This window comes from Micromys minutus (assembly GCF_963924665.1).
Source record: "Micromys minutus genome assembly, chromosome: 2".
Taxonomy (NCBI): Eukaryota; Metazoa; Chordata; class Mammalia; order Rodentia; family Muridae; genus Micromys; species Micromys minutus.
Window position 1 is genome coordinate 46272433 of NC_137971.1, and position 24535 is coordinate 46296967.

At 34.8% G+C, this 24535-nt stretch overlaps 1 protein-coding gene across 3 annotated transcripts in view; it reads left to right on the plus strand.

Moving 5' to 3' along the window:
• The window catches only part of ZFP91 (ZFP91 zinc finger protein, atypical E3 ubiquitin ligase), a 29709-nt gene that overhangs the window by 2113 nt on the left and 3061 nt on the right, over positions 1–24535 (plus strand). Inside the window, exons 2-11 of one of the 3 annotated variants that reach the window (XM_080911906.1) lie at positions 1763–1861; positions 2822–2847; positions 15282–15488; positions 15598–15634; positions 16214–16315; positions 17261–17395; positions 17959–18009; positions 18350–18428; positions 19475–19589; positions 24232–24331. In XM_080911906.1, the coding sequence (XP_080768032.1) occupies positions 1763–1861; positions 2822–2847; positions 15282–15488; positions 15598–15634; positions 16214–16315; positions 17261–17395; positions 17959–18009; positions 18350–18428; positions 19475–19589; positions 24232–24331 (951 nt within the window). The remainder of the gene's footprint in view (positions 1–1762; positions 1862–2821; positions 2848–15281; positions 15489–15597; positions 15635–16213; positions 16316–17260; positions 17396–17958; positions 18010–18349; positions 18429–19474; positions 19590–24231; positions 24332–24535) is intronic. The other 2 variants (XM_080911907.1, XM_080911908.1) reach the window with 2 other exon arrangements.

Here is a 24535-nt window from a genome sequence, read left to right on the forward strand (position 1 = left end):
TGTTCGTTTATTTAAATTTAAGATTATACATTTTAACAGATTCTTTAAATTAATTTTTGTTACTGCACATTTTTATTTATTCAGTGCAATGCAAATCAGAGATCTCAATAAATTCCACCTTTGCAGTCCTTGTTTGGAAAGTAACTAGGGCTAGTACTTTTAACTCCTAGGCCTTAGAAAGCTATATTAGATCTGGCTTTGTCTTCAAGGACCTTGGTGAAGAAGGAAACAGTGATTTACACTCATTAATTAAATTTGTGTACATGACTTGCAAATGTTCTGTGACAACACATTTTAAATTCATATTCTATTTGAGACATGCAGTTTAGAGTGTCAGTGTACTGAACTCTGATCTTAATTAATCTTTTCCAAATAAGATGACATTTAAAAAGATAAGAAATTTATTATTAAATTATTATAATAAATTTGTTCTTTTCACATTCTTTTCCCTCCCTAGTTACTTTTTCATCCACTTTCCCTATCCCATCCTTTTTACCTAAAAATTCCTATAGCTCATTAACCTGTATTTGTTTCTTTCAATTAAAGAAATAGCCAAATATATAAAATCATTTAAAATATCAAAAGCATAGATTTGGATTAACTAAAATTTGTGTTGTTAATGAAAGACAAATTATATAGTGGAGAAAAGCTTGAACTTAATTTGATGTCTCATTTTCTACTGCTCATTGGCTTAGTGGTCATGAGCAAGTCACTAGCATTTTTAGAGCTGTTTCCTCTTGTAGATATTTTGTGTTTGTGGCAAGAACTTTACAGCTGAATAATAGGTTATACATTTATAAACTTGACTATAACAACTCAACTTGACATTTTTGAGACTTGAGAATACACAATATGAATGCAGGAAAATAAAAATTGCAGAAAAAATATTGATGAAAAATGCATCAAGTTGAATGCTAGATACATTATACAAAGACCTAAATAGCTAATAGTTAGGACGTTAGATCCAATTTGTATGAAGTTTATGTGTTTGTGTTATTCAAGAATTAAAATTAAGCTTGTAGCTTCCTGTATTTTATTTATGATCCTCATTTCACTTGTGGATATGCTTCAGGAAACAGGGTAGTGTAATAATTTAAAGGTTGAGGATATAAATTTTCTTCTCTTTGGTTTATTTTATATGTTTTCTGCTTTTTTGGTGTGTTTGTTTGGTTTGTGTTTTACATTTCTTTATTTCTTTCTTTGAAGAGAGGGTCTCAGTCCTATGTAGCCCTTGTCTGGAATTTTGTATGTATACAAAACTGGCCTGCTAAATGACAGATCTGTCAGTTGTCCTCAGCCTCCCAAGTGCTTTTATTAAATGCATGTACCACTATGCCTGCCTGGCTTTTCTATTTTTTAATAAATTAAAATACCCATGTGCAAACCACAAAATCAAATTAAGACTAGGATAGAAGTCTTATCTGCATTCCAGATTTTAAAACTCTTCAACTAAGTCTTAGAATATAGCTGTTGGATATCATAGCCTTTTAAAACTAAGATTTGAATATTTTTAGAAGTCTTTAGGTTCAGTTGAGTGACACGTGAAGAAGTATTTTGATCTCTGGTATGTGGAGTTGAGAGGTCTTTGAGGCTGGTTTTTTTTGTTTTGTTTTTTGTTTTGTTTTTTTTTTTTTTTTTCTTTCTGTCAAAATTAAAATAGTAATAAGCCTGTAGGTGGCATTTTCTTGCTGTCCCTTGAAGGGCTGTGAAGTATGGATGAGGTGAATATTCTGAATTGACAAACACAGCTCTTTGTTTCTAGAAGGCTTCAGTTGCACAGCACTGGAATCCTAAGTGATTGGGATCCCAGGGCAGTCTGGAAGATGGTAGAAGCATTTCAAAACTCTCAGGCATCCAGCAGGTGTGTTTTTAGTGCTACAATTACTCAAGTGAAGGTGATTCACAAGTGGTTGGGTCAGTTGGGAAGTTTAAACAGAATAAAGCCATCATAGTACTTAGGCTTCTTAAATTGAGGCAACAATTACAGCTGTTCTCTTAAAATAATGTTTTAATTTTGTTAAGTTTATTTGCAGTCTTTGTGCTGCTAGATGCTATGTGCTATCTTTATGATTAAAAATATGAAGCCAGTTTACTTCTGAGTTTGGGGAAGGGGTATGAAGTTCATAATACTGTTTCTACCAGTTACATGTGATAGAAGCTATCCAAATTAAAGTCGTAGGGATCACTGCTTTTTAAGGCCTATAACTTTGAGCTTTTTACATGTATTTAATTTGTAGAGTATAAATATTTATGCCAGATATATATATATATATATATATATATATATATATATATATATATTGCCTTTTTAGAAATTTTTATTGGATTTGGTGATCAATTTTATCAGTGAGTGTTACTGACATTTTACCATCCTTGCTAGAACTACTTTGTAGCATGTCTCAGATATTGTCATTTCAGTCTTTTTTACTGTATATATAAAATAAGGACTTTCGTTTTCTTTCATAATCACTTTTAATAAAATTAGCATCATTTTCCTTGTGTTTTTTTTTTTTAATGATTAAAAGCAACTATTTTAGAAGATAATTGTTTCTGTGCTGTTCAGTATGGTGGCCTCTCTAAGTTTACGTTAATCAACATAAACTTGAGTTCCTTGGTTACAGTAGCTATTTCAAGTCATCAGCAGCCACATGGAATAGCATAGATAGGGTATTTCTCCCACTATTGAAAGTTAGGCTTTGCTTTGAAAAACTTATAGATGTTTTCTGTATTATTCTGAAGATGAGTCTAAAATAAATACTTGTGCCTTAAGGAAATGTACAAAAGTATTCATTTAATGATTGTCTTTTTTTTTTTCTTTCAGGTGTATAGAAAAAATAACTGATAAAGGTAAGATTCATTCTCCTGTGTGAAACATCGATTGTTTTCTAGTCTTAACAGAAAGGGTACTACACTTAAGCCTGATTATTCAGTGTTGTTCGATTCAAAGGGGACTTTTTAGGGCCTACTGGAGAAGTTAAAATCTGTTTAGAAGACAGCAAGCAGATTTGAATAATATGGTGTATTTGAATTTAGAAAATCAATAATGGGTTATAAAGCCACTCTGATTTTTTTTTTAAGGCTAGCCATTTTTAAGAAGTAATAAAAAATTATATGTATGATAGTAAAGTGTAGGCAAGTCTTGGTAACTAGTGGACTAGTAGTTGAAAGACTGCAGAAAGTGTGCTAAGATTTTAGCTTGATGAATAATTTAGTGCCTGCATACATATAATATTTATAGATATAGAAGACATTTTATATTTCTGCAACTTAAATGAAGTTTTCTTTATGAAGTATGCTTTCCAGTTATTTAAATCACATCTAAAACTTTGGTTTTTATATTTGAAAGAATGGCAGAGTGATTAGAAACCATTAACTTGAGTTAGTGACTTGTAAAATGTATTTCTCAAGTTTCTTTTCTCTGATTCTTGGAATGTAAAGCTGATATCTCAAATATCAGGCAGAAGTATTATCTACAGACAAGATAGGTATTTTGGGTTTTTTTTTTTTTTTTGGTTTTGTTTGTTTTGTCTAGCACGGTTCTTGTTACTGTTTGGAAAGTGTTTATATCTGCCATATGTGGAAGAACTGTTCCTTATTCAGAAATCACTTTGGAGATCTTACTACCTAAGGAAATGTAGCTAGGTAATATGTACTACAGTAGTTTTTATTAAAAGACATTTTTGTTTGTTTGATTGTTTTTGTTATTATAAGAAGTTGGATTCTATCAGAGCTGAAATGAGTTTTCTTCAAGAAAATTTTAGACTACTCATGGAGATGATATTTTGCTTGACTATTTTAATCTCGAATTGCTACCATGATGAGTTACTATGCTGTTGGAGAAAGATGAAAACTTCATCCTGGGTTTGGGTATTTTTAAATTCTCATCTTCTTTGGTCTTTCATTAGTCTAATGTTAGGGCAGCTTAAAAGAGGAAAATTGACTTCTGCTTGCCTACTGGCTTCATTGGTCCTTAACTCTGATGATCTAGTTTATTTGTTGATGTTTATATGACTGTTCATAACTTTTCCTTTTTAACACTTTCTAAACCTTGCTATATAAATAGTAACAATAAGAACCTTGCCAGCCAAAAAGTACATAGTAATTCACTTTACATTTTCCAAGAATCAGAAAGAAACTTAAAGAAGGAATGTAACAAAGAAGTCACCAATTCATCCCAAACTTGGTAACTTATAGTGCAACAATTTGTTTCTTGATTGGTCTGTTTTCCTCTACTGTTAGTCTTTTGATGAAGAAAATTCTTATTTTTCAAATTGGCTTGCTAATTTGCATTTCCATCAAGAGTGCAGCATTATTTTATTCTAGATCCTCACTAACAGTTAATCATTCTTTTTGACAGACATCAGTTTGAGTTGATAATTTCATTGTGTTATATCAGTATTTACAGCCATGGGGGTTTTGTTTAGTGTTTCTAGATGGGCATATGGTTTATACTTGTAAATCCAAGCACTCAGATGCCTTAGAAAGATTACCACAAAATTCCCCACCAGCCTGAGCTACAAAGTTAAGCCATGTCTCCAGCAAACAAGAGAATGTAAATTTTAATGTCCAGAAGTCTTCAACAAAAAGAAAATTGTCAATTACAGATGGAAGTAGAGAACATTAAGTGAAATTAGCCAGGCGTAGGAAGACAAATGCTGTGGACTTTAATGTTCTGTGGGTTGTGAATTACTGTTATAGAAGTAGTAGAAGAATAGTTACCAGAGGCTAACAGGTTGGGAGAGGGGAGCTGTTGATGATAAGGTACAAGTTTTGTTTACACTGCAAAGTACATTTCAGTCTTGTAATATACTTTAGTACACAGTAAGTAACAATGTAATAGGCATTTCAAGATTGCTAAAGTCATTTTAAGTGCTCACACAAAAATGGTAAATCAGTGAACTGGCAATTATGCTAATTTGATAAATTGAAGCTTTATATTATAAATACAAACTACACTTTGTGTGTGTGTGTGTGTGTGTGTGTGTGTGTGTGTGTGTGTGTGTGTGTAATGTAACTTGCAATTTTCTGGATCTTAGTTGACAATCACCAAATGCTAGAACAGAAGAGCAACAATAGAAGATGCACCTGCATTTATTTCTTACAGAGTGTATTTGCTTCCTTCTACTGAAGAAAACCACAATTGGGAAAGTTTTTAGTACTTACCCCGTAGTAGTGCCAGAGATAAAGGTCCCACACAGTGTTAGCAATCAGGGAGAGTAGAAGCAGCAACTGGTAGAAGTAACCTGGAAGTTCATGGGAATGCAGGCCTTCAGAGAGAGAGGTCTCTGGAGATTTTATTCATAGCTACACTCTTAAGGCATTTTGGGTGTGCTATTAAAAAAAAAAAAAAGCCAGGCAGTGGTGGTTCACACACCTTCAATCACAGATCTTTGGAGGCAGAAGTAGGTGCAGCAGAGTTCAAGGCCAGTCTGGTCTACAGAGTTGAGTTCCAGAGCAGCCAGAGCTACACAGAATAGCCCTGTTTTGGGAAGTCAGGATGGGGTGTGGAAATTGATGGTTCTGTTAATTACTAAGCTAATTATGCACTTGTAATAGGTGCTGAGACAAAGTTAAATTACTTTTACTACATTTGCTACACCATTGAATAGAGTTACTTGCCAGTTAAAGATGAAGTTTGAGAAATTCAGGGTCAACCAGACCAGTGACTGATCCCTTCAACTAATCTAGGTTGGTGTTCATGCCAACAACTTAACACTACAACACAAGCATATTAATACTGAAAATTACCTTCTTAACTGGTTGTGGTAGTGAAGATCCATAATCCCAGGACTTGGGAAACTGAGGCAAGAGACTTAATAGTTTGAAGTCAATTCAGACTCCAGAATGAGATTGTCCCAGTCTCCTCAATGTACACGCAAACACACACACCTCCCTTATCACTGAAATGTCTTAAAGTATTTATGCCTTTCTTAGCTTACAGTTGTTTACCTCTTTTTGTTTTTGCCATATGATCCTTCCCCCCCAAATGATGTTTGACTAGACTTACATTTCTCCAGACCTGTATGAATAAAGGTTTCTGGGGTTTGGGTGGGTGGTGGGTGTTTGATTTGCTTTACTTTACTTTCTTGTAACTTGTTTATTTAGTTTTCTTAATTTTCTTCAAATTTCTCATTCTTAAAATGTAGAACTAAGAAACTGTTTATCTTATTTCTCAGAACAGGACAGATAGCACCAGTTTGTAGAGATTTGTTTTTTCCACATTCCAGGTAGCTAGAGTTTGCTATATATGACACTAACTGGGGTTCCTAACTAGGGTTCCTCTAATTCATTGGTTCTCAACCTTCCTACTACAACTGCTTAATATGGTTCCTCATTGTGGTGACCTCAACCATAAAAGGATTCTTATTATAACTATAATTTTACCACTGTTATGAATTGTAATATAAATGTATGAGATGCAAGATATCTGATGTGCAACCCTTATAAAAGAATCATTTGACTCCTGGGGGTCAAAACCCACAGGTTGAGAACCACTGCTCTTAATTGACCTCAGTTTGATACCTAGTTCCAGTATCATCTACCTGGGGGAGAAGGGGGTAGTATCCCATTTCAAAAGTTTCTCCCAGAGAATTTGTGTTCCACTTCCATTGCCAATCTCAAGTCCCTGGTTTTTCTGTTAGTGCTTTCCACCAACACCACTCTTTTCATTGGAATAACAAATTTGCTGAGTGACTTGTAAAACTTGAAAAAACAGAATATAAAGAAAATAAGAAAGGATATGGATGCACAGGACAAGTATGAGCCGAAAAGGTAAAGAGCATCCGTCCACCCGCCTTCAGTCTTGATGGACCACATTCCAGGAACTTGAGTTCACTGAGTCCAGGCTTTTTGAGTTTTTCTGGAAGCTTCACTGGGTGAGTATGGTTCATTTAATCACTGGTCAATTAGTGGTTAATCAACTTAGTCCAGGGCTTCCTGCAGGTGAAGCAAAAAGTTTCAAATGTTCGATCACACCTTAATATTTAATGTTTATTGTCCTAAAGCTATCCAGAGCTACCAGGTTCCAGTCTTTTAGTTAGCATTCAAGGACAATTACTAGATACTCTTTTGTTTCTTGTGGTTATTATTTTCATTTTTTCCCAACTTTATTTTAAAAAACAGATACATGTACAGAGTTTTAAAAGCAGTTTTTCATAAAACTGTATGAATATATTTTTGTCAGTACTTGAGTTTTTTTCTTAAGGTTTGATAGTATGCATTGAAATTTTACTAGTTACAATGAGCATAGAGTACATGTAAACCAAAACATAACATGGAAATAGTCATACTGTATATTTTAATTTTTTTTTAAGTTGTGTGTTAAAAACAGGACTCATTGCAGTTCCTTTTCTTTTTTCCTAGCCTATGAAAATGAAAAGAAGTGTGTGAATGAATTGGTCTTTATTTTCTCTCAAGAATAATGTGGGGTAGGAAGCTTTTGAAAATAGGAATTTGAAGCAAGCCTAGTGGCATGCAGTAATCCCAGCAGGCAGGAGAATGCTGGTTTGAGCCCAGCTGGCACTATTAGTTTTAGGCCTTGTCCTAATATAAAAGTGAGTGATGTGGATGTGGCTTTTCTGCAAATCAGTTCATTGTCTTTAAATAGAAAGTCTTGCATATCTTGCTAACTGGGTGATGGTAGGGGAGCTTTGTTTTATTTCTTCTACATAATAAAAATGTGGAATCTCTGTGATCAAAACTTGTAGATAGAATCTCTTTTCTGTTTAGTCCCAGATTGGCCTAAAAGTAAAACAAAATCCTCATCCCAGATTCCCAGGTGCTGGGGTTATAGACCTGTACCTAGCCAGACCAATGTTAAACTAGTTTGAAAAATATGTTCTTTTTATTCTTCCCCTACACTGATTTTGAGAGATAGCATTGTAACTCCAATTATTGAACCTTTCTGTGGTGGTGTAAAATGTGTTTCTTATTTGCCTTATTGCTTTACTTGATCCTCTGAGTCTTTTATCACTGTCTGGATTTAGTCCTATAAAATGTTGAAATGTGGCTGTGTTTCCTTGATTTTGTGATTGAGTCATTTTATTTCTTTATAGTCATTTTAGGGATTTAAAAGCAAGTTTAACAAAATATATATGTATCCTGTTTGACAAGTTCCCTGAACACTTTAAAACCTTTTAAATTCCATCTGTCTTCTTGGAATTTGAAGAGTATATCAAGTGAGTTAATTTGATCATTGTTATATTGCATTACATAAGAAACCACACTAAATTTAGTGTCTTAAAAATAAATGATTTGATATTTTTCTGAGATGGATGAGTAATTGTTCTTTGGGATTCATTGGGCATTTGTGAAATCAGATAACTTTGGAAAGGACCATCTGGCATATATAGCAGCTGTTGCCTAGTTATAGGTTCTCTGGCTTGTAGATGGCAGCTAGATAACCATCATTACATCACAACCTTAGGGTAGCTTTGTAAAAGGGAAAGTACACTACAAAAATAATAACTCAGTTATGTCACCTTTACAGTATAGTATAATTCATCACTAGAATTCTGTGCCTTTGTGGATATTTTACATCTTCAATGTTAATGCTTTCACAGCTGTTCATTATCACCTATTTCATTGCTAGTCTCCTTATTCTGCTTTTAAAAATAATTTTTATTGAGAATTTCATAAAATATACAATGGAATATGATTGTTTCTATTGCCCATTTTTCCTCTCCGTGACTACCACCCCCACCCGAACACACACTGTCCCTAAACCTAGGTCACTGTTTTGTCTTCAATTAAAATATTTTTTTGAGACAAGATCTCACCCTAAGCTGACCTCAAATTTGTGGGATCTTTGTGCCTTATATTAAGTGTTAGGATTCCAAGAGTGCCATCAAGCCCTGCTTCTGTGTAAACATGCAAATCTGAAGTCAGGTGTGATAAGCACACTTGTAATTCAGCACTTGAGAAGGCAGGAAGATCAGGAGTTCTGATCCTCCTTAGCCACCTAGAGTTCAAGCCAACTGGACTGTATGATAGCCTATCTCAGAAACAGAGTGGGTGGGGAACCAGAAAGTCCAGTCTTGCCACTTAACCTATTTGAATTCTTTCCATAATTTTTATGATAAGCATCCAAATTCTGTCAGAGTCTTCTTAATGTAATGACTGTCAAGTATTAAGTCATTTTGGTCTGGCTTTTTCTTTCTTTGGGGGTATTTATATGCACCCTTTGTGCTGTTTTAACATCTAGCTATTTATCCTTTAGAGTCCAGAGTTATCTATTAAAAACCAAGCTGAACTAATTGTCATGTAAAGGGCCATTAAGTGAACACAAATGTAAAAGCTGCTGCGTACAGAGAAAGCAAAACCAGTCTCTTGATGCATTTTAAGAAGCAAAAGTAATTTACTTAATGTCAGTATTGTGAAAGTCAAAAGTAGTGGTTGTTTTATCCTGAGCTTTTAATACCACCTAAAAAATTATATAAGTATATTAAATTTATACTTTCCTATGCTCTATAGGCTAGTTTATGAAATGAATAGTAATAAATATAAAAATAGAACAGTTTAATTTAAATGTTAACATGTATACACACATATAGTGTAGTTAAAATAAGTGAACCATTTGCCTTGGGATGTATCTTAGTTGGTAACTTCCCTTGCATTCTGGAAGACTTTCCAGAGTTCATTTTCAAGTTCCATATGTACCCACCTAGTCCTAACTTATTGTTGCTTAGTTATCGTTTATTTAACAGCAAATATCCACATAAATGTGAATGCATACAATATCTTTTGGGATCTATGTTAGCTCACTTGGGATGATTATTTTTTCTGGTTCTATCCGTTTGCATTTCTAGTTCATACCCATCTGCAAATTTCATGTCCTTCTTTTTAACAGCTGAGTAGAACTTCATTGTGTAAATGGACCACATTTTTTTATCCATTCCTCTATTGAGGGATATATCTAGATTGTTTCCAGTTTCTGCCTATTATGAATAAAGTAGCAGTGAATACAATTGAACAAGTGTTCTTGTGGTAGTGTATGCCAAAGGGGGTATAAGCTAGATCTTAAGGTAGTATGATTAATAATTTTCTGAGCATCCACCACATTGATTTTCATCCACTAGCAATGGAAAAGTATTTCCCTCTTACTCCACATGCTCACCAATGTGAGGCGCTTGAGCTATTGCCATTCTTAACAGGTATAAAATGGAATCCCAAAGTAGCTTTGATTTGCATTTCCCAGATGGCTAAGGATGTTGAACTTTTTTTTTTTTTCTCTGCCATTTGAGTTTCCTCTATTGAGAATACTGTTAGATCTATACCTCATTTGTTGAAAGGATTATTTGTTTTGTTTTTTAACAAGATTAATGTTTTTGTTGTTTCCGTTTTTCTTTCTTTTTTTTGATACCAAGTTTCTTGATGTCTTCATATTTTAGGATATTAGTCCTCTATCAGATATAGTTGGTAAAAATCTTTTCACATTCTGTAGGCTGATGCTTTGTTGTTAGAGTAAAGGAAAACTGCTCTGTGGCAGTCAGGTAGAAAGCCTACTTCCTAACAGTCTGCTAAGCTGTAAGTTCATCTGTAGATTAATCTACTGAAGTTAGGGCTCATGACTCAGTCACTTCTGAAGGCTCAGCATTGTACATTCTAGTTACTTCATTCTCTCCAACACTGTTTTTATAACCGTTCTAGCCATTACGAAATTAAGGTCTCACTAGGCTTTTGATTTACATTTCATTAATGACTGATGTTGAGTATCTTTGCGTGTGATTTTGTTTAGCTTGTTTATTTTTAATGAAATTTTCATTCAAATCTTTTGCTTATCTTTTTAGTTGCCTTTTTGTTGAATTGAAAGATGAGTGTTAAAGTAATGTAGCAGAAATAGTTTACAAATATTTTTCTCACTCTGTATACTGTCTTCATGTGAGATTTTAAAGTACTAGCTCGTAAATATATTACCCACTTTGAATTAATTTTTAAAAGCTAAGAATCTAGCTTCCTTCCTTGTAGGTAAATACTGTTTTCCCAGTAACATTTGTTGAAGATATTGTTCATTCCTACATCCAGCAGTCTTACAACCTTATTGAAAACTCTGTGTTTGTGTGTGTATTCGTTCATGTTCGCAGATGGATGGATTATGAATAGGGTCTCAATTCAGTTTATTGGCTTATTGTGTTTAGTATTTTGCCAGTACCACACAATAGTTACTGTAACTTAATAGGTTCTGAGATTCTGAAAAGTCGTCTTCCAACTTTGTCCCTTTTTTTACAATAGTTTTGGCTACTATTAGTCTAGAATTTTTAAATGAATTTTAGGATCAGGGTAACAGAATTTGGATTTTTTTTCTTAATTTGTATACCTGTTTGAGGAAAGATTATTTTCTTAGCAATATTTTTACTCTTATAAAGGAAACCATTTTCTGAATTTCCTTTGGGGATTGTTCATTTGCCAGTTATATTTAAAACAAAATTCTGTTTGTTGATCTTGTATTTTGCTGCATTTATACATTTATTAGGAGGGGGATATCAATATATTGGTCTGTATGAAAATATGGTCATTTAATCTGTAAGCAGTAAAAGAGTTTAACTTCCGCTTACCAGCCTAGCTTGGGTTCTACCTTTGCTTTGCCTTTGTTTTCTCTCTCTCCCTCCCTCCCTCCCTCCCTCCCTCTCTCTCTCTCTCTCTCTCTCTCTGCATGCCTGTGTGTGTGCCCACGTGTATGTGTGTTTTAGGAGTGAATGTATGCCTTTGACCGTTTATCTGTATGTTAATATGTTTTTCTTATTATAGTAATATTTATTTTATATATCAAAAATGTCTCCTAAATATGCCTCAACATTTGGTGTATAAGGAATACCAATTGTTCGGTGGGGTTCTTTTTGCTTTGTTGTTAGAATAATGTTGGCATCATGATAGGGTCTGCATATAAATGTTTGGGTTTTGTCTAACATGGTACATAATAATATTCAGTGTGTTTTCTTAACATCCATAGAAACTTTATTAAGAACTTTCGGCTACATATCACTAGCCCAGGAGGAGTAAATTATATTGTGTTTTCTTAACATCTATAGAAACTTGATTAAGAGGTTTCAGCTGCATATCACTAGCCCAGAGGAAGTAAATTAATAAAGTGTCTACTTTTTAGATCTGTATGACATTTTCACGGAAATGTCTAGGAAGGTCTAGGAAACTGACGTACTGAAGATGGGATATAATAAGATATCTTTAAATTTGAGTATTGTTTTGGAATTGGGTGGTGGGTGGTGGTTGAGATTATTATAAAGTGTGTTCTAAAGTAGTGCGGATTGCTTTGAAGAGATGATGGAGAGTAAAGTCAATCTAGGGAAACCTTGGAAGGTAATAGTATGTTGGATAGTGGGTTAGTCATCTTTGTTATAAAGTTGCAGATGGTTTAGCTTATGTTCTATCATTGAGCTAAAGTAGAATTTATAAGGAATGTATATTTTTAGTTGAAGTTTTCTAATAGTACTTAAAAGATGCTGCCTAATTTATATTTGTTGCTTATATAAAAATGTGACAGGAAAGAAGTAGAGGAATGAATTGCTTAGCATATATATCAAATGTGGTCATTTGGGAAAGTTTCAATCTGCCCAAGTAAATAATGATTTCTGTGGCAGTGTGTGACAGGGCTGGTTTTTGCTAAAGAAACTAAATGTGTAGCTTGTGGATCATAAACTATCTTCAGTCAGAAGTTTCTAGAATAGACACATAGTAATCATGAATGATAGGAGATTGACAAGGCTTTTGAGAATTTTGTACCAGCAGAAACACTTAACCACCTAGACTAATAAGGACAAAATCAGAATGAAATGAAAAATTCTTGAGATTAGAACCAAAATGTAAAGGTATTTCAATAGGAGACCTAATGCTACCAAAAGGCAGGTTCTTGCTACTGCTGAGCTCAGAGTACAAAGCACTATTTTAAAAAGATTATTTTTAGGTGTTACAATCTAATAGAATTGGCATTTTTAACACTGTAACATGTTTATCAGAATGGTATATAGGACATATTACATTGCTATGTTGAGGACATAAATGAATTGAGTTTTTGTTATTTGCATATTTAAAAACCTGGAACTATACTTGAGGTTACTTTACAGGTGAATTTAAATTCATGGTGTGATTAGTATCAAGGAAAGGCATTCCTGCTAGTAGGTTGCTTTTAAGTAATTTAGCAACGTTGAAGTTGAAATATCTTGAACTTTTTGCTACCTCTAGTTCAGGTTCTTTCTAAGACTACTTTCTTAATTTAACTTGGAGCTAATGGTTAGAATTCCATGAATCAATTTCTTGGGTCTATTTTACATTAAATCTTTTACTAAGCAAGTTACTTTTGGCAATGAAAAGTCTTTTACCTAGAGTAGCAACTCGGGATAAGTGTTGTTCTTTAGTATTTGGAGCTTTAGAACTTAGTATGCTTGAATGAGCATTGCAACAAGTACATCTTACCAAGTGGCTAAGTCATAAGGTAGTAAGTAAGACTGCTGCATTTCTGCAAACATTAACTCCCATTCAGAGACCAGTGCGACCTTACATTGAAGGCCCCATTGCTGTGATTTTTATTGTAAAATGCATACATAGCATTTTACAAAACCAGTTCCCATCTTCTGGCTTTTAGATTCTTTCCTCCCTTCCACAATGTTCCCTGAGTTTTGCAGTGGATAATATAAATGTCTTGGATAGGGCTAAGCACTCAGCAGTCACTTATTCTTTGGACTTTTGTCAGTTAAGGACATCTATTTACCTACTATTCACTATAAAAAGAAGCTTCTCTAATGGAGGATGAGAAAGCATCAAAGCAGTAAATGTAAACATAAATAAAAGCAGTGTCACATGTCTGGTTAGGAAAAGAACGGTAATAGGTTTCCCTTCTTAGAGCATATCCTGGCTTCCTACCAGCTATTGGATTTTGATCAGGTTTTCCCTGAACATAAATTTGCTCTTAAGTAGTGAACTGCAAATTCATTTCAAAAAACAGTTGGCCACTGTCAAGACCAGCTCGGGCAAAAAACAGGGGTTCCCCCAGGGCCGGAGCTAGGATTGAAATAAAAGGAGACATGGTTAGTTAAATTCGGCCTGACTTGAGGCCCAAACCTCTTGGCTGAAGCTTGGTTTAATCCGTCTCTTTTTAAATCACTTTAATTACATGCAAAATGGTAACTTCAGTTCTGAGACAGGGATCAAGCGAGATAACAGCCAAAGATCCTGTAAACATCTTACTGGAGGTCAGGTGAAAAAGGGCAGAGACAAAAATGGATACTGCTATGCCTACATCCTGAAATTCGTCCTGCCCTGAGCTACATTCGTAAGGATACTGCCTGGAACATCAAATACGAATGTACTTCCCTATGCCACATTCTTAAAAATCCTGCCCTGAACTTCAGATGCGGATGTACTTACTTATAGCCTTATCCCAGGGGCAGAGCTACAGATGCCAATGTGTTTGATACTAACCCTTACAGGGCGTAGCACAGAAGCCAGCCCCTAGATGTCCTGGGATAATATTAATATTACTCCACCATCAACTGTTCAGAGGTGCCAAAAATGCTCTCCACAGGTCACCCTTATCACACTCTTGCCTTTATATAAAAATGGGTATATCTAGCCTGGCAAATCAATATTGTAGAACTCAGGGTACATTTCAATCCTATAAACTTGAGTCAGTATGGGGCAAAGCATCCAGTTCAGTTCCAACTTGATTTTTTTTTTTTTTTTTTTTTGTCTTGCAGTCAAAGTATTTGGTATCTAAAGCAATCATTCAGTTCTGGTGGGCAGTTACTCTTGTTTTATTTTTTTTGAAAATAATCTCACTGGTCTCAACTCATGGTTCTTCTATACTACCCTGAGTGATGGGTTGTTGGATGCTACTTAACATGTCTTAGAGTTGCTATTGATGTGATGAAACACCACCATCGTGGCAGCTCTCATAAAAGAAAGCGTTTACCTGGGGCTTGCTTACAAGTTCAAAGGTTTAATCCATTGTGAGCATTGGCAGGCGTGCAGGCAGACATGGTTCTGGGGAAGGGGCTGAGAGTATATCTGATACATCCAGATTTACAGACAGAAATACTAGGCCTGGCTTGAGCATTTTAAATCCCCACAGGGGAACATTTCATCCAGTAAGGCCAAACCTACCCCAGCAAGGGCACACTAATAGTCCTACTCCATAATAACTAAGCATTCAAATACAGGAACCTATGGGGGTTGTTCCTTTTTTCTTAATGCCGCTGTTTATAATTACTAGACTTTTAAGTATAGTTACTGGTTAACTAAAATCTTGAAAAGAATTTTATGTTTTCATCTAGATCCCAAGGAAGAGAAAGAAGATGATTCTGTCCTCCCTCAGGAAGTATCCATTACTGCTACTAGACCTAGCCGGAGCTGGCGCAGTAGTAGCAGGACCTCTATCTCTCGCCTTCGAGACAGTGAGAATACTCGGAGCTCTAGGTCCAAGACTGGCTCGTTGCAACTTGTCTGCAAGACAGAACCAATTACAGATCAACTTGATTATGGTATGGCGCAAATACATTATGCTTACTTCAGATACCTAATTGGTTTTTAATCTTAGATGTAATGTAGAACATTTACCTAAATTTTTTAAATCTTGTTTTAATTTTCTAGACGTTCCAGAAGAACATCAGTCTCCCAGTGGCATTAGGTATAAAGTTTATTTCACACTTACATTTTTGAATGCTTTATTGTATTAAATGATTGGGACAATTTCTATTTGGTAGAATTTTAAACTGTTATGGAAATTAACTTGTTTTAAGTTATCACATTTACTATCCCACATTTGATCTTAAATGGACCTTAAAATATAAAACTTTTAGTTTCCTAGTTTCAAAAGAGTGTCTTGAGTAAACTTAACCCTATGTTGGGCACCAATATAAAATAAGAGTGTCTTGCCTGGTGCCTTTTATGGTGCTTTAATAATTTATTATTGATTAATTATTGGGTGATGTAACACATCAGTCATAGAATTACAAAGTCAATTCTCTTAAGTCTTTGGTGCCATTGGACAATTATCTCATTTTTATTTAAAATGTTATGTCATATTTGTATAGTCTGAGTTCTAAGTATTACTTGCAGTAAAGTAACTTAGATTTTAGTCCAACCAAATCATAAGGATAGAGATTTTAGATAATGTGAATTTTTGGCTATGTGTAAGTATTCTAACTCAGTCCTATTAGATAATTCTTGAAACAAGAATTTATCATTTTTGTTTGCTTATTTGTAGTAGTGATGAGGAAGAGGAGGAGGAAGAAATGTTAATCAGTGAAGAGGAAATACCATTCAAAGATGACCCAAGAGATGAAACTTACAAGCCCCACCTTGAAAGGCATGTTTGAAATTTTACTCATGGCCAGTTAAAAATACATAAGAACACACTGTTGTTTTGTTTTGTTTTGTTGCATGATTAAATAAATATACAAATAATTTTAAATGGATGTTTTAGAATTACAGTGTCTTATATAGCCTTCTCTTTGATCTATTGAACTTTAATATTATAAACTTGTATTTAGTACTTACATTGCATGTTTTAATAATGTCTTCTGGAATGTTTTGAATTGTTTTGCTTAGTATCTTGTTTTCCTTACAGTTTTAGAGAGACTTGAGTTTTGTGTTTTCAACCTGTCAGTTTGGGTTACTATTGCTATGATGAAACATCAGCACCAAAAACAAATTGGAGAGGAAAGGGTGTATTTGGCTTTTACTTCCACATCTATTGTCCATTACTGAAGAAAGTCAGGACAAGAATTTTAACGGGGTACAACATCAAGACAGGTGCTGATACATAGGCAATGGAAGGGCACTGCTTCCTGGTTTGCTCAGCCTTCCCCCTTAAAGAACCCAAACCCGCCAGCCTAGGTTTCGTCCCATCCACATGGGCTGGGTTCTCCCCTGTGAATCAGTAGTTTAAAAAATCCCCTACAGGCCAATCTTACAGAGACATTTTTCTCAATTGAGGTTTTCACCTCTCAGATAATTATAGCATCAAGTTAACATAAAAGTAGCTGATATCAAATAATATTTATCAGTGTGCATGCATGCACATATGTGAACACACATGCATATGTATGCATGTATATGTGCATACACACATCCTTGCCATGGGACATAAGTATACAGTTGGTCTACAGTTGTAGTTTATAAGCTGAGAATCACAGCTTTAGAATAATGAGATAATGATAAACCCTAAGCTTTTTAACCTGCTATTATTATAGGCTGCCTTTAATGAAGCCTTTGTAAAAATTTTTGTGTTGAAATGTTTTTCTGTTTTCAGGGAAACCCCAAAGCCACGGAGAAAATCAGGGAAGGTGAAAGAAGAAAAAGAAAAGAAAGAAATTAAAGTGGAAGTAGAAGTAGAGGTGAAAGAAGAAGAGAATGAAATTAGGGAAGATGAGGAGCCTCCTAGGAAGTAAGTAGGCAGTTTCTACTAAAAGTGGAAATCTACCATTCAAAGCCACTAATACACAGATTGTGGGCACACACACATTTACATATCCACATACATGGGGCACTTGCATTCCTAACATTTGGAATGTGGGGGCAAGCAGATACAGGTTTGAGTATGATGTCAACCTAATCTACATAGCTAATTTCCCAGTAGCCAGGGCAACATAATGAGACCTATTATCTTGATTGCCTTTTAATTAATTGTATTTACATGATAAACTTTTTACTATACCTTCTTTTTAAGGAATAGCATTGAAATTTATCCAGATATTCCATAGTAATGCCTAGTTTACTACAAGATGAAGAATAATTTAAGAGTGAAATTTCAAAAAAAAAAAAAAAAAAAAAAAAAAAAGGTTAATAAAAAAGAGTAACATTACCTCAGAGTAAGTCTGGCTTGATGGCCAGATGCATTTGGTTTTTGTATTGTTGGTTATCCCATGTGTCTGCCACCTGTTACTTCAGCCATCTTTATCTCTGAGCTTTCATCTAGAATATTTAGTGTCAACTACTTTTACATTACAGGAGAGGGAGAAGGCGAAAAGATGACAAAAGTCCACGATTGCCCAAAAGGAGGTGAGGCATTTCTGCTTCTGCTTTTTATATCTTAAGTCTGATGCTAGGCATTTGATTGATTTTTCATAAACGGAGGGGGTGTGACTTCTTTACAAATATGGTTACCAAGTTTCATGATGCACAGATGGTGTGTTTTCATTTTCATTGCATGATGCTGAGTTGTCTGAAATTCTTGGTGCTTTTTACTTTTATGTAACTTGCTAGCTTATTTGTGTTTTTAAGCCATCAAACATTTGGAATTTGACTTGTGTACAAGTTTTGTGAACCCTGTTATCTATTATCACACTCTATATGGAATACCACTTCTGTTGCTAACTTCTTTCTGACATGTTGACATTAGAAAAAAGCCTCCAATCCAATATGTTCGTTGTGAGATGGAAGGATGTGGGACTGTTCTGGCTCACCCTCGCTATTTGCAGGTCAGTAAAGTTGTTATACAAGGCAGTCTTTATACAGTGTCCATTACTTGTCTCCCAAGATGTCACTTTGTGTGGGATTTGTAAACACTGATATAAAATACAAAGAAAAATGTTCCTAAGTGTAAAATTACATAAGTTGTTTTTAGTCTACTTGTATTGCTTTAATAGAATACTGGAGACTAGCAATTTAAAGAACAAGTTTATTGGCTTAAGAATGTGGGAACAGCATCTGGAAAGGAGTCTTATCTGTACAAAGCTGAGGAACAAGTAGGAGTCAGGAGAAAACGAGGAACTATGTTCAGTTTGTTAAAAATATTTTAATGCATCTGTTAGGACAGAACATATCTCAGCATTATTGCATTGAAGATTTGAGTTTTCAACATGGGAACTTTAGAGGATACACTTAAACCTTAATAAGCACATTTTGTTAAATAATAATAAGAAGAATAATAATGGACTGAAAAATCTGAGCCTAAGTGCACTTAAGACTTATACAGTGTTACAGTATTTCCCAAAATGGAATAGCAGATTATTGTAACAATACACACAGACATAGAAAAAATAGATTTGACTTTAATATCCTAAACAGATTGTAATTTCTTTGAGATATAGTACAAAACAAATGGTATTTTTTATTTTTGATTATTTTTTTCCTTAAGTTAATAGATATTTCTTTACCTGGTTGGGCTAATGATTATGTGCAAGTCTGTCATGTTACGGGGATGGCAAATAGTGAAATGTTGCTTAGGAAATACCTATTAGTCTTTGCAAGATAATTGTAGCTACTGGTTTTTGTTTGGGGCATGTGATATGCCATTTGTTTGGCTCATTAAATACTGTGTTTTTATTTTACAAATGAAAACTAGAACTTGAAATATTTTTTAAGTACATCCAAGATGACATTGCTAGTGAGTGACAGGTACAGGTTGGAATTTTTCTCTTCTACTTTTCCTTTAGACTTAGCAAAAAAAAACTAAAATAACAAAAAGAGAGTAGAGAAAACTTACCTTTCTTTTTTCCTATGTCCTTCCTTTTTGCTATTTTAGCACCACATTAAATACCAGCATTTGCTGAAAAAAAAATATGTATGTCCCCATCCCTCCTGTGGACGACTCTTCAGGCTCCAGAAACAACTTTTGCGTCATGCAAAGCATCATACAGGTAATTTCTAAGTAAAAGGTTTACTGAATAGTCAAGTAAACTGCGCTTGGGTATATAGACCGATAATAAAGCAAGATATTCAAGTACAAGCTTTCTTAAAAGAACCTAGTTGGGGAAAGTTATGAAAATCAGTATTAACAAAATATAAATATAAAAACTTAAATATGACATTTTGAATTGGGTTTGGTCATACATTTATAAGCACAGCCCTGGCAAAACTGAAGCAGGAGTTTGAGTTCCCAGCCAGATGGAACTATATAGATAGAAACAATGGAGATAGAAAAGATGTAGGATCTCAGTAAGAGGTTCTGGCTAGCTTGGAACTCACCGTGTATATCAGGCTGGCCTCAAGCTGCCAACAGCCAGTCCTGATACAGAATATCCAGGTATTAGATTGACACTCACTGGTTTTCTGGTCTCAAATACCCTTGTTGGAATAAAGCAGGAGGACCAGACATCATATACTTTAGAATCCATGTAAGAGCCAGGCAGGCATGGTGGCTGCCTGTAATCCTAGTGCTTGGGAAATAGTATTTCTCTGTTAATGTGACTGGCTAGCTGAAATCAGTGCTCTCTGGGTTTCACAAGCAGTCCTGCCTCAAAGAATAAGGTGGGGAGCAATCCCAAAAGACACCTAATTCAGCTTCAGTCCTTCATATGTACCATACACATGCAAAAACAAATACTTTAAACCAATAGACATGAATATTACAGGATATAATCAGCGAGAACTTTACAACATGTATTCTTTGACTTTTTTTTTGTAATGGGAATATTGATCTTTTAGTTGGCATGTATTCTGTCTCAATTGTAAACTTATAAACACACAGCCATGCTAATCTGTCTACTTGATAACACTAAGTAGTGTTTTTTACGCGCACACACACACACAAAAACAGATGACAGATGTTTAGCACAATTAAGCAATTTGCTAGTATCATCTAGTTAAACTAACAGAATCAGGATTTTTCAGTTCTGCTGCAGGTAAGTACTAATCAGTAAAGATAAAAACTTGATCATAGCTGCTCGGAGTAAAAGTAGCTTGAATGTTAATGAGAAAAGCTAAACAATAAAGGCGATTTGCTTTCATTTATGTTTAACTATTAAATAGCTCTAGATGATTATGTAGAAATCTTAAAATTTATATAGAAATAACTCAGACAGACACAGAAGCTTATTTATACCCACACTCAATCTTGATGAAATTCTGCCTTTTTTTTATTTTACTTTTATTGGATATATTTTATTTACATTTCAAATGTTATACCCCTCCTGGTTTCTCCTCTATAAACCCCCCTATCCCGTCCTCCCTACCCCTGCTTCTATAAGGGTGCTCCCTCCTACCTCCCTGCCCAGATATTCCCCTACACAGGGCATTGAGTCTTGGCAGGACCAAGGGCTTCTCTTCCCATTGATGCCCAACAAGGCCATCCTCTGCTACCTATGTGGCTGGAGCCATGGGTCCCTCCTTGTGTGCTCTTTGATTGGTAATTTATTCTCTGGGAGCTCTGGAAGGTCTGGTTGGTTGATTTTGTTATTCTACCTATAGGGTTGGAAACCCCTTAAGCTCCTTTAGTCCTTTGTCTAACTCCTCCATTTGGGACCCCATTCTCAGTCCAGTGGTTGGTTGAGAGTATCCAGCTCTGTATTTCTCAGGCTCTGGCAGAGCCTCTCAGGAAACAGCTATATCAGGCACATGTATGTCATATGTCAGCATGTACTTCTTGGCATCCACAATATTGTCTGGGTTTGGTGACTGTATATGGAATGGATCCCCATGTGGGGCAGTCTCTGGATGGCCTTTTCTTGTGTGTCTGCTCCACACATTATTCTGTATTTCCTCCTGTGAATATTTTGTTCCCCCTTTTAAGAAGGACTGAAACTTCCACATTTTGGTCTTCCAACTTCTTGAGCTTTTAGTGGTCTGTGGATTGTTTCTTGGGTATCCCAAGTTTTGGGCTAATATGTACTTAACAATGAGTGCATACCATGCATGTGTGGTTTTTTGTGATTGTGTTACCTCACTCAGGATGATATATTCTAGTTCCATTGATTTCATTAAGTCATTGTTTCTAATAGCTAAGTAGTACTTCATTGTGAAGATGTACTACATTTTCTGTATCTATTCCTTTGTTGAAGGACATCTGGGTTCTTTCCAGCATCTGGCTATTATAAATAAGGCTGCTATGAACATAGTGGAGCATGTGCCTCTTATAAGTTGGAGCATCTTTTGGGTATAGTTGAGGCCTCAGGTAGTAAATTTCTGAGGAACCTCCAGACTGATTTCCACAGTGGTTGTACCAGCTTGCAATCCCACCAACAATGGAGGAGTGTTCCACAGCCTCACCAGCATCTGCTGTCACCTGAGTTTTTGATCTTAGCCATTCTGACTGGTGTGAGGTGGAATCTCAGGGTTGTTTGATTTGCATTTCTTTCGAAGTCATAGCTAGAGCATTTAGACAACAAAAAAAGGTAAAAGGGATACATATTGGAAAGGAAGAAGTTAAAATACCGCTATTTGCAGATGATATGATAGCATATATTAAGCGGACAACAGAGCATCTTCAAACATAAGGTTACTATAGTTAGGTTTACATGTGTTTAGATTGTGTCTTTTGTTCCATTGATCTACAAGTTTATTTTTATGCTGCTACTACACTTTTTTACTGTAGCTCTAAAATATATTTTGAAATAAGGAATGGTAATTCTTCAAGGTTGGTTTTGTTTTTTGTTTTGTTTAGTTTTTGCTTAGAATTACTTTGGTTATCTAGGGTCTTTTAGGATCAAGTAAAGAATAGAACATTGAGGACATTTTCATTCTGATTGTATTACATCTATAAATGTCTTTTGGTAAAACGGTCATTCTCACAATATTCTTAATCCATACTCATGGGAGATCTTACTGTTTTGTGGTGCATTTCTCAATATCTTTATTCAGAGATTTAGTTTTCATTGTCAAAGTTTTTAATCTCCCTGTTTAGATTTATTCGCAGATATTTTAGTTTCTTTAAGACTTTTGTGAATGAGTCCATTATCATCTTCTTTGTTTTACAGAAAGGCCACTGCACATTGATTTTTTTTTTCTTTAATCTACAACTTTATTGAAATTGTTGATTGTTTCTAGAAGTTTTATGGTGAAATTGTTGGGATCTTTGTTATGCATAATGTATCATGCAAATAGGACATAATTAACCTTTCTCCTACTTTTGTATACTTTTAATTTCCTTCTCTTATCCTCTTGCTTCAAGCAATGTTGAAAGGGAGTAGGAATAGTGGATAGCCCTATCTTGTTCCTGATATTGATTGATTGATTGATTGATTTGTTCATTTATTTATTTTGGTAGAGAAATTTAGATTCACTTAGCAGACCATAGGTCTAGGTGTGTCTATCCGGAGTTCCTTGAAAACTTTAGTAATGCTTTGGATGCATCAGCACTGTACTGCCAACTAGATTAAGGAGGTATGAAATGAACTGAGGAATTGCATTCCCTCCTTCTGTTTGCACATATCATAGATGAAGCTTTCCCTCCAGTAAATTGAATCAATCAGCTCATCTGTAGATGAAATAAATCTTTTCTCCAGTTACTTATCTGTTACTTGGTCACAACAAGAAAAAATGATGTAACTTAAACCTATAAGATGTTCACCCACCCTTAATTGGTACCTCTAAAAGATTTTGTTTGTTTGTTTGTTTTTAATTCTTAGAGGATGTCATAACAACAACCATCTTACCCTGGTGTCCTCTAGTTTTGATTTTGTTTTTTCAGAGTATCTCAGTAGTTTGTCTTCTTGACCCTCTACTTCTTAATATCTTTTTGTGATATTTCATGATTTTAAATCTTTCTTTAAGACAGTAGTTCTCAACCTTCCTAATGCTGTGACCCTTCAGTGCAGTTTATAATGACTCCCAATGATAAAATTATTTTCATTGCTACTCTATAACTATAATTTTGCTACTGCTAGGAATCACCTAGATACCTGTAAGAAGTCCCTGTGAAAGGGATGTTTCTCACACACACACACACACACACACACACAGGAGTGATGACCCATCCATAGGTTGTAAGCTACTGGTTTAACAAAATTGTTTGTAGCTTTTGTGATGTTAAATGTTCTCTCTGGTCTGATGCTCTAGGATTTTTAGCATAAAAACATTCTGGATCTTTTTTTTCAAAAGACTTTCCCATGTCTATTGAGATGACCTTGTGGTTTTTGTCGGTGAGCTCATTTATGTGATTTGTTGATTTACATATATTGAGTTTATTCTTGCATCTCTAGGATACAATCGTATATCTTTTCGATATATGTCTGTATTCAGTTTGTAAATATTTTATTGACAGGTTTTGCATCTATGTGTGTGAGGAATATTAGCCTGTTTTGTTGTATCTATGCCTGGTTTAGTTATTAGAGTAATACTGGCTTTTATTGTTTTTGTTAAGCTGATTTTTATGCTGCTTAATGTATAGACTAATAATCAAACCTTTTTCTGTGTTAAATTTAGCTTCTTCAAAATACTTCCTCACTGTAAAGAGTATGTTGTGTGCTATAGAGTGACTGCCAGAAGACTTGCTCACCTGCAAACTACAGAAAGTACTTAGCAGGTGCATTAATGGAGCATTAACCACATTACTTTTCTTCTTAGATCAGAGGGATTATATCTGTGAATATTGTGCTCGGGCCTTCAAGAGTTCCCACAATCTGGCAGTACACCGGATGATTCATACGGGCGAGAAGCCATTACAGTGAGTATTTACTTACTAGTGAACATGTGGGTAGAAGTGCAATTATCTTGCATGGAGATTTGTCCCTTAAAAACATTTCAGTTGACACTGCTATTTACTTTTACTAAATTAAAGACTCTGGATATTTATTGGGGAATTCTTTGTTGCCTTTTTTACTTTTTAAACGTATTTTTATTAGTTTGAGAATTCATTCTTCCTTAACCA